This window comes from Hevea brasiliensis, chromosome 14 (assembly GCF_030052815.1).
Source record: "Hevea brasiliensis isolate MT/VB/25A 57/8 chromosome 14, ASM3005281v1, whole genome shotgun sequence".
NCBI lineage: Eukaryota > Viridiplantae > Streptophyta > Magnoliopsida > Malpighiales > Euphorbiaceae > Hevea > Hevea brasiliensis.
This window is the reverse complement of record NC_079506.1, coordinates 79,200,351-79,216,125: the sequence shown is the minus strand read 5'-3', so window position 1 is coordinate 79,216,125 and position 15,775 is coordinate 79,200,351. Positions and strand designations below refer to the sequence as shown.

The 15,775-nt window shown below is 31.7% G+C and overlaps 1 protein-coding gene across 2 annotated transcripts in view; it reads left to right on the top strand.

Moving 5' to 3' along the window:
- Positions 1-2,944: 2,944 nt before the first annotated feature.
- Positions 2,945-15,775, top strand: part of LOC110672126 (pullulanase 1, chloroplastic) — a 53,630-nt gene continuing 40,799 nt past the window's right edge. Inside the window, exons 1-9 of one of the 2 annotated variants that reach the window (XM_021834818.2) lie at positions 2,945-3,287; positions 3,406-3,550; positions 4,456-4,508; positions 4,683-4,791; positions 5,976-6,115; positions 6,239-6,438; positions 6,625-6,774; positions 6,958-7,018; positions 8,510-8,630. In XM_021834818.2, the coding sequence (XP_021690510.2) occupies positions 3,057-3,287; positions 3,406-3,550; positions 4,456-4,508; positions 4,683-4,791; positions 5,976-6,115; positions 6,239-6,438; positions 6,625-6,774; positions 6,958-7,018; positions 8,510-8,630 (1,210 nt within the window). In that variant the 5' untranslated portion in view covers positions 2,945-3,056. The remainder of the gene's footprint in view (positions 3,288-3,405; positions 3,551-4,455; positions 4,509-4,682; positions 4,792-5,975; positions 6,116-6,238; positions 6,439-6,624; positions 6,775-6,957; positions 7,019-8,509; positions 8,631-15,775) is intronic. The other variant, XM_021834816.2, reaches the window with a different exon arrangement.

Below are 15,775 nucleotides of genomic sequence, written 5' to 3'. Positions count from 1 at the left end.
TATTTTATCTCTCTTCTGGACCACCTTGTTGTCAATGTCACACCAACGAGCACCAACACCAAGTTATCCTTCCACTAATATAAGCGAATGATCGAAGATGCAGTCAATGAGAAAAGAATATCTCTTTAAGGATCATTCTTTGTAGAGCTTCTTTAGTGTCGAGATCAGTCAATAAGAACGCTGGTTTAGGATTTTCGAAGTGATGAGATATTAGGGATTTCAATCTTTTTTGTTTTCTTAATTAATTTTTGTTTAATTTTAATTTTTCAACTAACTATGATATATTAATTGAACCAAAGTTAATTGCTAGGTTGGGTTACATTTTAGTAACCTCAGTTAGTTGATGTGCCTACATGGATCCCACCCGAAAATATTAAAAATTGCCACATGTGATACTAGCTCAGCTTTGGCATGTGGCCTCCTGATCCCATTTGAAAAGTGGCTACAACTTTTATAAAATTTGAATTTCTAGTCATTTTTGTCAAGTTTCAAAGAATTGGGTAAGTTCGCCAAAACACAAAAAAGTTTGGGTTCTTCTTATCAATAGGCCTAATTTTTAAAATATAATTAAGAAGCTAAATATAGTAAATCTAAATTAAATTAAATCCATAATTTTTCAGTTTAACTAACTATTACAATTTGATTTAATTTAAATTTTTAATGATATAACCGACTCTGATATAAGACTCACACTTAAAAATTTACAGTCTTTGATTGATTTAATTAACAAAATGCTAATCCCAAAAGCCTCAAGGACACAAAAGCTTGTTATCTTGACACTTCTTACCATTTTATTAATTTATTTTTTGTAAATACAGCATTTTTCTTTTCTATTCGATTAAACTTTCATCATTGTTCTAATAGAATTCAAACCTCCAAGTTGGACACCAACTTCCACAATCTTTATAGTTTACTTTCTAATCAGCTGAATTTTATTTCCAATTCAAAGCTCCAAAAGCAAGTGAAAGGGTGGCACCATTTTCACTTCTTACTTTACTTTATTTTATATATTTTTTTATTTTTAAATTAAATGTGAAGGAATGCATTCTAAAAATCAATTAAAGAAAACATTTGATTTAGGGATAATGGAAGGAAAAAAAAAAAATCAAACTTTACTATTTTTATACTTATGGCCTTTGATTTTTTTTTTAATAATTACATTCTTATCTATTGACAACAATGCAATAGTATTTTGTCGTTAACCATTCACGGTTATAAATTAATAGAATGGTCACCTCAACATTGATCTAACAATGACATTTTAGTAAACTTTTAATAGATTGAGTCATTGACAATCCTATTAATATCAAATGATGTGATTAATAATAATAATAATGCATGATTGCATTGTTGTCAATTGTTTAGAGTATAATTATTAAAAAAAAAATTATATTATAATTATAAAAATATGTAAAGTTTGAATTTTTTTTAACATTTCCTCTTTAGTTTACAAGTGTGTAAATTAATTAATTAAAAATATCCTTAATTATAAATAAAAAAAAAGCTTTGAACATGCTTCACTACTTTTTTTTTTTTAATCTATTTAGCATTATTAATAAATAATTGATTAAGAGGGTGCTTAATTTAATTTATGAAAAATAATTAATTTGAGCTTATAAATATTTAAAATCTTAAACAGTTACGTGTTTTATTAAAGTACTTATAAGTGATAAATAAGCAGTTAATTTACTTAGTGAAAAATAGTTTATAAACACATTTATTCTTAAAATGACTAAAAAAATATTAAATATAATTTATAATGAAATTTTAAAAATTAAATGAGAATAATATAGTAAAATACTTGATCATATTAACTTATAAGTACAAGCTTATAAACTCCAAAATTAAAAATTGAGTTCCATAACTTATTTTTTTAACTTATAAATTCAACTTATGAGTTTAAAAATTATTATAAGCAAATACGTCGGTCAATATTTAAATCTTATAGCTAAGACAAATGACCCATAAGTGTAATTTACCATATAATATGATAAGTTAAATTACTCCACGGAATGTGTAACTTGCCTATGATTATAAACACCAAAATCGAACTACTTTAGGTGCAATCACTGCATACCAAATTAGAGAAATAATGTCAGAGTTTTTGCCTATGATCAAACATTTTTAGCCATTTAAGTCAATTTTTTTTTTTTACACATATGTTGCACTTGTATAATAAATTTTATTATACACTTTGATATCGTAATTTTATAATAAAATTATATTCTTGTTCTTTTAAGTCAAATTTATACTTATATAGAGAACAAATTTATACTTATATAAAATTTATTAATTAACTCACTTTAAGATATTTTCTCTTTTGCATTTAAATAAAAATTCGTATATCTGTTAATATATAAATAAAATAAAATTTTGAATACATAATAATATTTATGTACAATAAATTTAAAAATAATTATTAAATCTTACATCAATTATAAATACATTAAATATTATATTTTTAAATTTATTGTTCTTTATGAAATTTTAATAATAATTTCATAAGGTAAAATATCAACTATAAAATGTTTCTCATTTTATTTTATACAAAAATTAAAATTAGTGATAATTTATTTTTTTATAATTTATATAAAATATAAATAATTCTATAATTTATATAAAAATTTAATAATACTATAAAATATTTAAATTTTATTTTATTTTAAATAAAATATATAAAAATTATTATAAATAACATATTTTATATTTAATTAAATATTTATATAAATAAATTTTAATAATAAATATTTAACATATAAAATTGAAATATATTATTTTTTAAATTTAATTTAATTTTAAATGTAATTATATACCACATAATCTAATTGAGTGCCAATAAAAATATAATCGTTGCCACCTTTAGTCACAGATACAGAGGGATAAAACAAAAGAAATACTATGAAAATAGAATTAATTTCACCAAACTGTTGATTTTTTTAGTCCAATTAACTTGTATTGAGATTCGAATTCGAAGGCAAAGCTCATTGGCTCTGTGAACGTTGTAAATAACATCACCCGTCTCTCTTCCAAAGAGCAGAACAGAGAAAGCTTTAACAATGTCTCACTCTCTGGTAGTTTTCAAGTCGCCACCATCAATTTCCAATGTTCGCTATTCCACTTTTTCTTCACCATCTTCTTTACGACGTCGTTTAAATCTGAGACAAAATCATGGCCACCACCTTTCTTTTCCCTTCCGTTTTACTACTTCTCATAGATACCCAATTCGCTGTTGTTCTTCTTCCTCCTCCTCTATGCCTCTTCAACAAGTTTCCATTCCCACTTCTCAGGTTCATCACTTGATTGTTGTTGATCGATGATTGTATAATTGAATATACGAATCAATTATGTTTTTTATGATCTTAAACCGTTTGTTTTGCTCTAAAATTTAAAATTGGTTATCATCAGTTGCAGGACAGCTTGTTGTACTCGAGGGCCTTCTGGGTTACAAAATCTATAATTGCTTGGAATGTAGATGTTGGAGTTGATGGTTCTTGCTTTTTATATGCTAGTCAGATTGCTGCATTGTCTGTTACTGATTCTGGCATACAAGGTTTGGACTCTGCTACCTATCCATCGTAATGGTATCTTGTCTAAATGGGTATTGCCGAAAATTGTAAAGGGTACAGTCTAGATAATTCATCACTTTATTTAATAGGCCCCTTCTCATTGTATTTTTTTTGGGGGGGGTATTTGTCTATGTGCATAATTTGAAATAATAAAACCTTATGTTTGGATGGAAAATTTAGAATTTAAGATTTTTGAATTTGATAAAATTATAGGTTTTCTCCAATTGATTGGAGTCATGAATTTATATTAGGCTCATAAATGTGGAGTGAATCTTCTTTGAGTGTGAATTCAAAATGTTTTATAAAATGATTTTATTTAAAATATACTCTAAATGAGTTCTTATTAAGTAATATGTAGTCAAGAGTCCCACAACTATAAGGGAAAAGAATTCTAATGAGTTTATAAAGGTCAAGGCCAACCAACTAATTGGTTAGTTCTATGTTTTAGCAATAGTTGATCTAAGCCTAAAGCCCAATCTTCATTTTTCACGACTCTTGCTTCAGTTTTAGTAACTTTGTTGATGTCCTGTTTGGAAGAAAAGGGAATTCTAATGGTTTTATGGGGTCAAGTGCCAACTAACTAATTGATTAGTTCTAAAGCCCAATCTCCACACTTCATAAACTCTTGACTAGCCCATTCGTTCACCTCCACCCTTTCAATTCGGTAATAGATGTTATTATTTAAAACCCACGATTTATATTGAAATAAAATTTAAATCTCTTATTTCAAATTTTGGTATCCAAACATAGCAAAACTGAATTTGAATGTTTTCTCCTAATCAATCATCAATAATCATCTCTTTTCAAATTATGCTGATTTAATCAGTGAAACTTTTTGGTATTAAATCAAGTTCCGGTTAACTAGTTGATGATATTTCCATGCTAACAGGCTATGATGTGAAATTTAAGCTTGAGGAAGATGATGGTGGCCTTTCAGAAAAAGTAAGATAATCAACTCCTTTGCAAAATTTTATGATAGTTTTTAGCGTGTTCTTGATCTTAATGTGGCTTTTGCATATAATTTTTAACATTCTTGATTTACAATTACATGTCATGGCTTCTCAATATGTTTTGACTCCATTAATTGAGTCATTTCTTTGAACCTAACATGGCTAGGTAGTTGCGAAATTTCCTCATATTCGGGGTTACAAAGCTTTCAAAGTGCCTTCTTCTGTTGATGCCAAATCTCTTCTCAAATGCCAATTAGCAGTTGCAGCATTTAACTGTAAGTGTTTTGTGGAGCTAGTTTGTTCTAAGTAATTCATATTAATGCACTCTTTCAAACTAGAGTCCATTTATTGGTGCAATCATGAAAGTCTCGGACTTGCAATAGCATCTGTGCAACTTTGAATATTAGGAATGACCATTTCATGTCAAATTGTTGATAAGCTTAAATATTTTTGAATTTTCTCCAACAGAACCCTTATTTGGTTGGACCATGATTGGGTTGCCCTTCAAATTTAGTATTTTTATTAATTTTACTTTAGTAACTGGTAACTTATTGCTATTAGAGCCGTATAACTCAACTCAACTCAACTAAACCTTTGTCCTAAAAATTTAAGGTCGGCTATATGGATTTTCTTTCTCCACTTTAAACGATTTTGGGTTAAATCCTTGGAAATGTGTAATGCTTCTAGGTCATGTTGTACTACTTTCTTCCAAGTCAGTTTCGGTCTACCCCTTCTTTTCTTTCTATCCTCTACCCTAATGTGTTCTTCTTGTTTAATTGGAGCCTCTATATGTCTACGCTTCACATGACCAAACCACCTCAATCTCCCTTCTCTCAACTTATCCTCAATTGGCACCACTCCTACATTTTCTCTAATACTCTCATTACGGATTTTATCTAGTCTAGTATTGTCACTCATCCACCTTAACATTCTCATCTCCGCAACTCTTATCTTAGACACATACGACTCTTTCAGTGGCCAACACTCACTACCATATAACATGATCGGTCGTATAGCTGTATAGTAAAATTTTCCTTTTAACTTATTGGGAATCTTGTAATCACATAAAACTCCGGTAGCACGTCTCCACTTCAACCATTCGGCTTTAATCCTGTGACTAACATCCTTCTCATATCCCCTATCTACTTGAAGGAATGAGCCAAGATATTTAAAGTGATTACTTTGGGACAAATGAAATTCTATTATGTTTTGATGTACCTATAGATCAATTTGTTGAACAAATATAGCTTTTAATAGCTAATAATGTCATATTACAAGTTAATTTCTCCTTTTCCTTTGCTAGTCATAATGTCCGTCTTTTGCAAGCTGTGTAGTGGCATGGGGTTGAGTTGTTTCTTAAATTTGGTTAGATCTATTTTCCGAATGCATACATGTAATCATACACATTCACTTGGTTATTACCCATTACTAATGTTCCATCCTCTTCTTTTTAATGTAGGTGGTGGTGGGAAGTGTAGCAATGCTACTGGTCTGCAGTTACCCGGTATTTTGGATGATTTGTTTTCATACGATGGTCCACTTGGTGCACATTTTTCCACAGATGCTGTATCACTCCATCTTTGGGCTCCCACTGCTCAAGTATGTACCCTTGTCAAATTTTATTACCCTCTTATTATCTTGTTTGTGGAGTTCTCTCAACCTGTATTATTCTGCATATCAACCATGATATTTCCATTACTTTTTTATTTTTATCAAAAATAGGCAGTTCAGGTTTGCATTTATAGGGATCCATTCAGCAGCGATCCTATGGAAATTGTTCAGCTCGTGGAGGTTAATGGAGTTTGGAGCATTAAAGGGCCAACAGATTGGGAAGGTTGTTATTATGTGTATGAAGTATCTGTCTACCATCCATGCAGCTTACGCATTGAAAAATGCTTTGCAAATGATCCATATGCCAGAGGGTATGTTGGTTGTCTCAGTTTGCAAACAATTCTTTGAAAATAGTTTACGTACCCAGACATTGTAAATCAGTATTAATCAATATGATATGCTTAAATACGTATTTCAATTCATCTGTTGGTTCAGTTGTGAGCATTTATGCATACTGATTAAGTCCTTGTTTTCATTTTATTTTGTTGTTAAAACAGGCTCTCATCAGATGGCAAGAGGACATTATTGGTGAATCTTGATTCTGATACTTTAAAACCTGAAGGATGGGATATATTAGCCAATGAAAAACCCACTTTACTTTCTTTCTCTGACATAAGTATTTATGAGTTGCATATAAGGGATTTTAGGTAAATGCACTCCCACCTTGTGTTTTTATTCTCTTGCTTAGTTTATCCTCATTTTACATCAAAGAAAAACAATAGTAATTTTGGACTTATTTGATGAGAAAAACTTGCTTTTTTTTTATTGGTTTTTCTAAGGGCTTTATTGCTGTAGCTTTGTGATTCTAATATTTTCAACTGCCATTGCAGTGCTAATGATCACACAGTGCGTCCTGACCTTCGGGGTGGTTATTTGGCCTTCACTCTGGAGGTAGTTCTGTTCTCATATTTAATATTGGCATCTGGGGCTCTTAGAAGAGTATGACGGACTGAAGTGCTTTTGTTTCCATTTACTTGATTTGCATTTCTGAGTACACTAAGTTGAAGGCACAATACGTTTAGGGTAAATCACTAGAACCATGTTGAGGCTTGGCATAGTATACAATTTCATCCCTGTTGTTTCAAAATGATTTACTTTGGTTGTTAAGGTTGGTTACAGTCTGTATACTTTGGCTCTTGATGATCAGTAGAATCCCATTGAGGCTTGGCATGGTATACACGGTCATCTCTGTTGTTTCATAATGATTTACTTTGGTTCTTAAGGTCTGTTCGAGTCTGTATACTTCAGCATTTAATTATAAGACCATATATTTTCTTTACACTTTAGTATTTAATGTTTTAAGTTAGACCATTGCTCAGTCTTTGAAATTAAAAAAAAAAAATTATTGTACTTTAGATCTTGAATTGTTATTTTATTTAACACTTAGAACCCCCAAAATGTTATACTCATGAGACTAAATTTTATAACTTGAAATGGTAGAGACCAGAGTGTATATTATGGTAAAATTTCAGAGAGGGTTGGGGGGGGGGGGGGGGGGGGGGGGGGTTTGTTGGGGGTTAGTGATTTACCCAATATTTTATCTAAATGCAATGTTATATAGTTAATGGCATGGTGGGTGACATGGTTTAAAATAATGCCCGTTACATAATGTGGCAGCAAGTAATAATTGATTTCCAAGGGCCTGTTACTGTTAACTTTTCTAAACAATGGGTGATTCGTCTTTTCTTTGGGCTTACATAAACTCATATCACCCAAAACTCTTATTACAAGTTTCTTGTCTTGATTTCACTTTGGATATAAGACAATCAAAATTATAAGCCAAGAGTTCGTCGACTCTGTTACGCCCTTCTTTTGGTGATGATAAAGTTGTGTCTGTAATTTACCTCTGTTTTGTGCTGTTTTGGAAGCTGATTAATCATAATGAATATAAATCACGGATTCATTTTTTTTGAAAAATTTATTTATGCATCATTTTATGCTCATAAGTTAGTGGCATTTCTTAAATTTTAGCCAATTTCTTCAATATCTATTCATTTAATGGATTTTGAAAGTTTTAGAAAAAAAAATGTGGCATGATTAGCTTTGACCATTACATTGCAGTAGTAAAAAGAAAGGGAGATCAACAAAAAAGAAAAAAAAAAAAAAAAGCAAAACAGTCCTAAAAAAATATGAAGGCAAGCAGGCTTGAATGTTTGTGCTGGGAAAATAATTTTCCTTTTTTTTTCCCCTCTTTTTGCACTTCCAAACAATGGAAAACACACATTTTAACAACGGAAAACATACATTTTATGGGAAAATATTTTCCGTGAAACAAACAGTGGTGAAGCTTAACTTTTGATTGTTTCTAGTTATTGTTTAATAAATTAGGAATAACGGATAATAATGAATCATTTAACTCTGGTGAGCAATTTCTTCTTGAAGGATTCGGCAAGTGTACTTCATCTAAAGAAATTATCAAATGCTGGCATTACTCATGTCCATTTGCTGCCAACCTTTCAATTTGCTGGCGTTGACGATGTTAGGGAGAACTGGAAGTCTGTGGGTAAGCATGTTTCTTACATAAAAATTTAGTGATTGTACTCTGCATTGCTCCAAAGTGAATTAATGATGCTTTTATGTGCTAATACATCTAAAAAGAGTCGCATAATGGTTTTGCTGTTGCAAATCTTGCCGCATGTCAAGAAAATTTTGGTGCTAACTCTTTTTCAACCAGTGATTTATCATGCATATCAATTGAATTTTAGGCCAAGTAATTAGCTTTAGAATGGGAAACACTACAAATATTGTTGATGAATGATAAATTCCATCTCCTGGAATGGGAATCTAAGAATTTTTAAATATGCTGTCAAAGATTTGTTTATGTGTTGTGCAAAATCCCGCAAATAGATGGATCGTTAACATATAAAAAAATAATGAGTAAAGTATCGTTTCCATGAGGACTGTATTGATTACCAAACAACACAACAATTATAATTATTAAGATGATCGAATTGTAGATAAATAGTAATTAAACCTAAATTAAATGAAATAAAATCTAAAATAATTAATTAAACTTGAATATCAATTAATAAAAACATTCCAGAGTTAAAGAGTTCACACTTCAATCAGTTATAGATCTAATCTAATTTATTCAATAAATGAGAGATTATTACTTTGAAGGAAATTAATTCTAAGTTATCTTAAGTTCTCTCTCTCAAGGCACTCAAGTTGTATTTTAATCAACTCAAACTCTACTTTCATGATGATTAAATTAATTAAAATCATTAAGTCATTTGATTAATTGTTAAATCCACATAGAATTCTAACGTATCTTTAGATGAAGGACCTTAAATTCAAGATCCTATTATTCCAATATTAATCTTCATCTTTTAGTTCTTCAATTAATATCTAGACTCAATATTACAAAGCATACATTAAGAACACAAAAATTTGAATCAAAGAACAAAATCCATAATATATTAAATAAAATCAAACTAAATCCATAATTGAATTGAAAGTGCTACATTCCTAACCCTAAAATAAGAAAACTAGTTACATATGGTGACTTTTATAATCAAGTATATAAAATAAAAGAGAAAATACATGAGAAAAAATAGAATGAAAGAACCCAGACTTCAGCTGGAACTTCCTCTGAAAATCTTGAAAATCCATTCCTCCTTTTGTCTCTCGTTAAGGTGATAGGCTCTCTTGAATGTAAATTAGGTTCATCCCTCTCAAATCCTGACTTTATTATATTTATATTTGGTGTAAAAACCTTTATTTTAGACTTCTAAAAGCCTTAGAAATCCTCCCGGATCAAGTGAGAAAGAAAAAAAGTCATATTAGAATTCCTGTTTGGAGTCATTGCATGCCCTGTGCAATGTTGCTCGAGTAAGGCTGTGTAATGTTCTGTTTGCCTTATTTCTGGGATTTTCTTTGTACATAAGGTTATACAGGCACAGGGGATTGCATGGGTCACTTTGCACAGGCCGTGCACTTTGTGTTATATAGTGCCATATTGCACGGGCCAGGCAATATGATTATACACCTTGTGCAATTTTTTTTGCTTTCAAAACTTGACTTTCGGCGTTCGGACTTCTTCTAGACTCGTCCTTGGTTCTTGGAATTCATCAATGCACCTGATATAATATAAAAATTAAAGGATTAGGTTGGATTAATAGGTTTTCTAAAATATAACTAAAAACTCTTAAAAATAAACATAGAAGAGACTAAATGCTAATAAAATACAATAAATATTAACCCTAAATGCCTATATAATTTGACTATATTAAATACCCTCAAACTCAAACTTTTGCTTGTCCTCAAGCAAAACAGAAACTAAATGCATACGAGAAGTATTTTTCTTTAGTATAACAAGAATTGAAATTTTGGACTTTTAAAGACAACTTTGAAAAGATCAACATGTCAACAACTCATTAAAATGCTATGAAGTCAAACATTCATTGTATGTGCCAATATTTAGCAAAACGCAAATTACTAACCTAAAACATATGTACGCATACTAGTTACAGGAAATTGCTTTACTTAAATAAGTGCATATATACTTAGCAATTTCTAATATATATAAATGTATTGAGTTAATTTTCCAAGCCTCATATGCAGATCTCCCATCCCTATCTCCAATAATATAGCACATATTATCAAAAGATCAAAAGGTCTTTTCATAAGGTTGTATTGGGGTTAAAGGGTAATAATGTGACAATCAAAGAAAATGATAAAAGGTAATCAAAATATGAGAGCAATTAATCTATAAAAGATCAAGACATATAAGAATTTTTCTCTTTTTATTTTATTTTATTTATTTATGGAGAAAAGAAATTGACAAATTTATAAATTAACTCTAGTATTAGCATACTTCTTGATAATTGAATAGGGACTTTATTTATAATTTTTTGGGTTTGCTACACTTGTCCCTCTTTGATTTCCACTCCAAATTCATTCTTTGAACACTTGGGTGAATTAATTCTTTGTAATTTATCTCTATATACTAACACTTCTATTTTATTTATTTGTTCATATTTTCTTTCTATTTTTTTTTTTATTATCTAGTGTACCTCTCACTTTTACAAATAACATCTCTCATAAGGATAAGTTAAGTATTTGGGCGAAGGATTAGGTAAATAATGTGGGTAAACAAAGAGAATTATATAGGTAAAAACATAGGATCAAATTGGCTATAATGGATATATTTTAACTAAGGGCGGCTAAGGCTATAATTAGGTTAAAATTAAAGAATGCCTAAATTATCTCTTCATTAAGTGTATACTAGAATTTCGCCTCGATAAGTTTAAAAGACCTATTATAGGACTAGTGAGACAATTAAAAAATCACATCTATGCATACATACTTGCTCTGAGAACTCACAATTTCATTGTAATGGAATGATGTACACACATCTAGGAAAAATAATCTACACAGCGAAATATTAATTCCATTATGAACATTTTTCCCTGTATACTTTTCTAATCGATCAACATATCAATCCTCTCAAAGTCACTTCAATCATCCATCAAAATAATTTTCATAATATTAACAGAGTCGAAAAAATGCAAAAATTTTCTACCTAAAATGCAAAATTTAAAATGCAAATTTTATTACACCCTTAAACTTAAATTTGACATTGTCTTTGATTTCATCAAGATAGCACACTCAGCTCAAGAGCAACATTATAAATGCAATCAATAAGGAAAAATTAATGGATAAAGAATACTCACCTTTGAAGCGTGCCTTCCTTCGAAGATTTGTAAGCTTGATCTTTATTACTCCTTTAAAGCGCTTCTTAAGCCTACAAAGTGAGCAATCATCACAACAAGTTAGGAGTGATAAAACAAAAGAAATAAATAATTGTAAAAATTAAAAGTAAAACTTGAGTTGCCTCCCATGAAGCGCTAATTTAAAATCATTTGCTTGATCCCTTTTTGCTTATCAGAGTAGTTTGAATACAGAGAAATAGATCTCACACTTGACAGGTGTTTCAATGTATTTGAATTTCATCTTCTTCCCATCAATTGTGAAAACACTATTTATTTTGTCTAGAACTCCAATTACACCTTGAGTTGCAACTTTGGAGGCCTTGGATGAGCTGAACTTCTTTAGTTTAGGATGAGGGGGCTTAAGCTTCACCTTAGGACCTTTACTCTTATTAAAGGGAGGTGATAAAACTGAGTTTTGCACCAGTTGCAACTTTTTTGTTGTCTTCTATCACATCCTCTCTAAAACAAGAATTCACTTTGACTGTTTAGTTAGGAATATTAAATAGATTGAATTCTATTTCTTCCTCTCCCACCTTTAATGTCAACGTCCTATTTTTTACATCAATATTAGCTCAAGCAGTAGTCAAGAATGGTCTTCCCAATATTACTGGGATTCTCACATCCTCTTCCATAACAAAATCAACCGAGATAAACAATTTACCAAGTTTAAGTGGAATATTCTCTAAAATCCCTATAGGGTATTTTATTAATCTATCTGCCAACTTTTGAGCTCTGGTGGCTCTCCTAATTTCAGCTTCTTACATGTTGATAAGGGCATTAAGTTTCCACTAGCACCAAGATCACAAAGTGTCCTATCAATATTTAATTTGCCAATAGAACAAGAAATGGAGAAACTATTTGGATCTTTAAGCTTTGGAGAAAGCTTGTTTTGAAGAATTGCACTGCACTCCTCAATTAATGCTACTGTCTCATACTCCCCAAGCTTCCTTTTGTTGGATAGGATTTCCTTTAGAAATTTTGCATATGATGGCATTTTTGCTTCCATGAAGGGAACGTTGATGTAGAGTTTTTTGAGCACCTTCTTGAACTTCCCAAATTGAGCATCAAGTTTTACCTTTAATGCCCTTATGGAAAAGGCAAAAGTGAGACATATGGTTTGGGAGGCATGTATTTGGCTTCCTTCTCTTTAACACCTTTATCTTCAAGCATTTTCTCTTCTCTTGCTGGTGGAGCCTTTTCAACTTCGTCCTCTTCCCCTCTTTCTTGCACACCATTGCCAAGTTGATTCTCTACTAGCCTTCCACTTCTCAATGTAATAGCATTGTAATGTTCTTTCAGGTTCCTCTCTGGTTGGCTAGGTAGTTTACGAAGGGCTTTGCTTAAGGAGCTAGCCTACTGAGCAATTTGGTTCTCAAGCATTTTATTGTGAGTGGTTAAGGTGAGCTGCTTAATCATCTCATTTTGCTGCTGTTGTGCCATTAAAAAGTTATCCATCATAGTTTCCATGGATGGTTTTTGCTCTTGAGGTTGATGAGGAGGTAGCAATAGAGGTGGATTAGGATTTCTTTGTTGAAAACCTAGTGGCGGTGGTTTGTACCGTTGTTGTTGGTGGATGGGTTGATTCTGCTGGTTGGACCATGAGAAGTTTGTTGATTCTTTCATTCAGGATTATAAGTATTTGAGTAAGGGTTTTTGCCCAATCTCTGGTTGAAATTCACACCATTATTAACGTAGTTCAACTGTTGTGAAGAAGGATTATTGTAATAATTGCATTCTAAACTTTAATGTCCTCTTCCACACTGATCACATACCAAGTTACTAGCTCCGGCAGCGCTAGCACTCAACCTATCTAACCTCTTTGTCAGTTGATCAAATTGAGCATTGATCATGCTCAATGCATCCAGTTCAAGCACTCCAGCTGGTTTTCTTGTGTCTCCTCTTTCATTGGCCCGCTCAATGTTGTGGTAGGCAACCCGCTCAAGGAGATTGTAGGCTTCAATAGCTACCTTTTCCATTAGATCTTCATTAACTGTTGTATTAATGGTGCTCCTTGTTGATGGTAGCAACCCATTATAGAAATTCTGAATGAGCAACCAATTTTAGATCATTGTTACCAGATTCGTCAATTCCCCATGGGTTCCACGATCTGGGTCATGCGTTCCAATTCACGGAATGTTTAAGTCCTAAATCGCTTGGGCACGTGATCTAGATCGCCAAATCAAGTGTACCCATTTCAATCACACAGCACAAAATCAATGGGAAGAAGAAGAAGAAGAAGAAGAAAAAACAAAGATAAATAAGAAGCAGCAATAAAGCCTGAAGAAGAAGAATGTTTGAGTCCCAAATCAAGCAAACCCATTTCAATCACTTGCCACCAATCCAAAATCAAAGGGAAGAATAGGAAGAACAAAGAACAGAGAATAATAACAAGTAGCAGCAAAGCCCAAAGAAGAAAAGGAGAAGAAACTTTTGATTGCAGAGAAAGAAGATGAAGAAGAAGAAGAAGAAGAAGAAGAAGCGGTTTCTCTAATCTCTAGGCATAGTTTTCTTTAAGATAAAATTGGACTACTGTGGGGTTTTGTGAGTTTTGGAGAGCAAATATAAGGCCTATTGTTTTCATAATAAGGAAAAGCCCATTGATTTCATAGTAACGAAACTAAAATATGAGACCTGCTTTACAAAAAGCTCATCATATTCAAATATTAGTGTATCTTTAAATTTAATTAATAAAAAATAGTATATTGAAGAAAAATAATAAAATTTGAAGACTTTCTTTTTATTAAAATTAATCTTATAAAATATATAAATTATAAAAAATTAAAAAATGAAAAATTAAAAAAAATATTATTTAATTTGGTATTTTAAACTTAGGATTATACTAAGTGCAATTCACATATTGCGAACCGAATTAATAAGATTCACGAATTATGTTCCGAATTGGCATTCCATCTAAACCTACTTCTTACGTATCTTATGTTTAGTTAAGTGGTGTATTGCGTACTTGTACCAGTACCACAATCCAAAACGCACTGTGTTCCAGGTAACTATGTTTTGGATGCCATGGTGTGAGCACTCTCTCTGAAGATCTTTGTACCTCTCTCATGCATTATAGAGAGATTCATTTTCCCTTTCCTAGAATGTATTAAGTTCGGTATGGAGTTTAGCTGTCTTTTCAGGTAGAAAATATCTAACTAAGAAAGCTTGTGATAGATCATCCCATATATCCAAGTTATCCAACAAGGTAGGTAGCAACATATTCTATAGAAGGATTACCTTATGACTTTTCCCCTCCTCGGACTGATGTTATGGTTTTATTTGGATCAGAGGAAGAGGAGCTATCGGAGACTTCAAACTGGCGTATGGGACCGAGAGAAAGAAAGGACGGGGGGCAACCATGCATGGTACTTCTCGACCCTATCTCCGAGGGACAGGATTCTCAGTGATTGGACTGATCCTCCATAAGCAAGTGGGGACTTCCCTAGTCTTGGTAAGAGAAAGAAAGAAGAGAGAGAGAGAGAGAGAGAGAGAGAGAGAGAGAGGAGAAGGGGCGGAATTATAGACTGATTATCCTATGCAGTGTAGTAATAGGCAGAATGCTGAAAGTTCACTTCAACCAACTCGAGCTCTTGGTGAATGAACCTTCGGGCTGAGATAGTAACCACTTCCTTGCCCTGTTCCTAAGAGACAATGGAAATGCTCTTAAGCGAATGACATCTCTAGCAGCTCCATTCATTTTGAAGATATCACATAAAGCAAGGAAACAATGGAGATGGAAATGCAGATCTTGTAATGGAAAACCCCTAAACTAGTTTCAATTCGAAGTTGTTAACGGCAACCATAGGTCGTGTCACTCTTGGTTGAAATCCTTGAATGTTAGGTGCACCATAGTCTCTCAGAGGCTTGGTGTCCTACTCGAAGATTTAGCCTCTTGTTTCCTCTTCCCCTTTTTAATGCTTTTTAGAGTTCTGTCTAT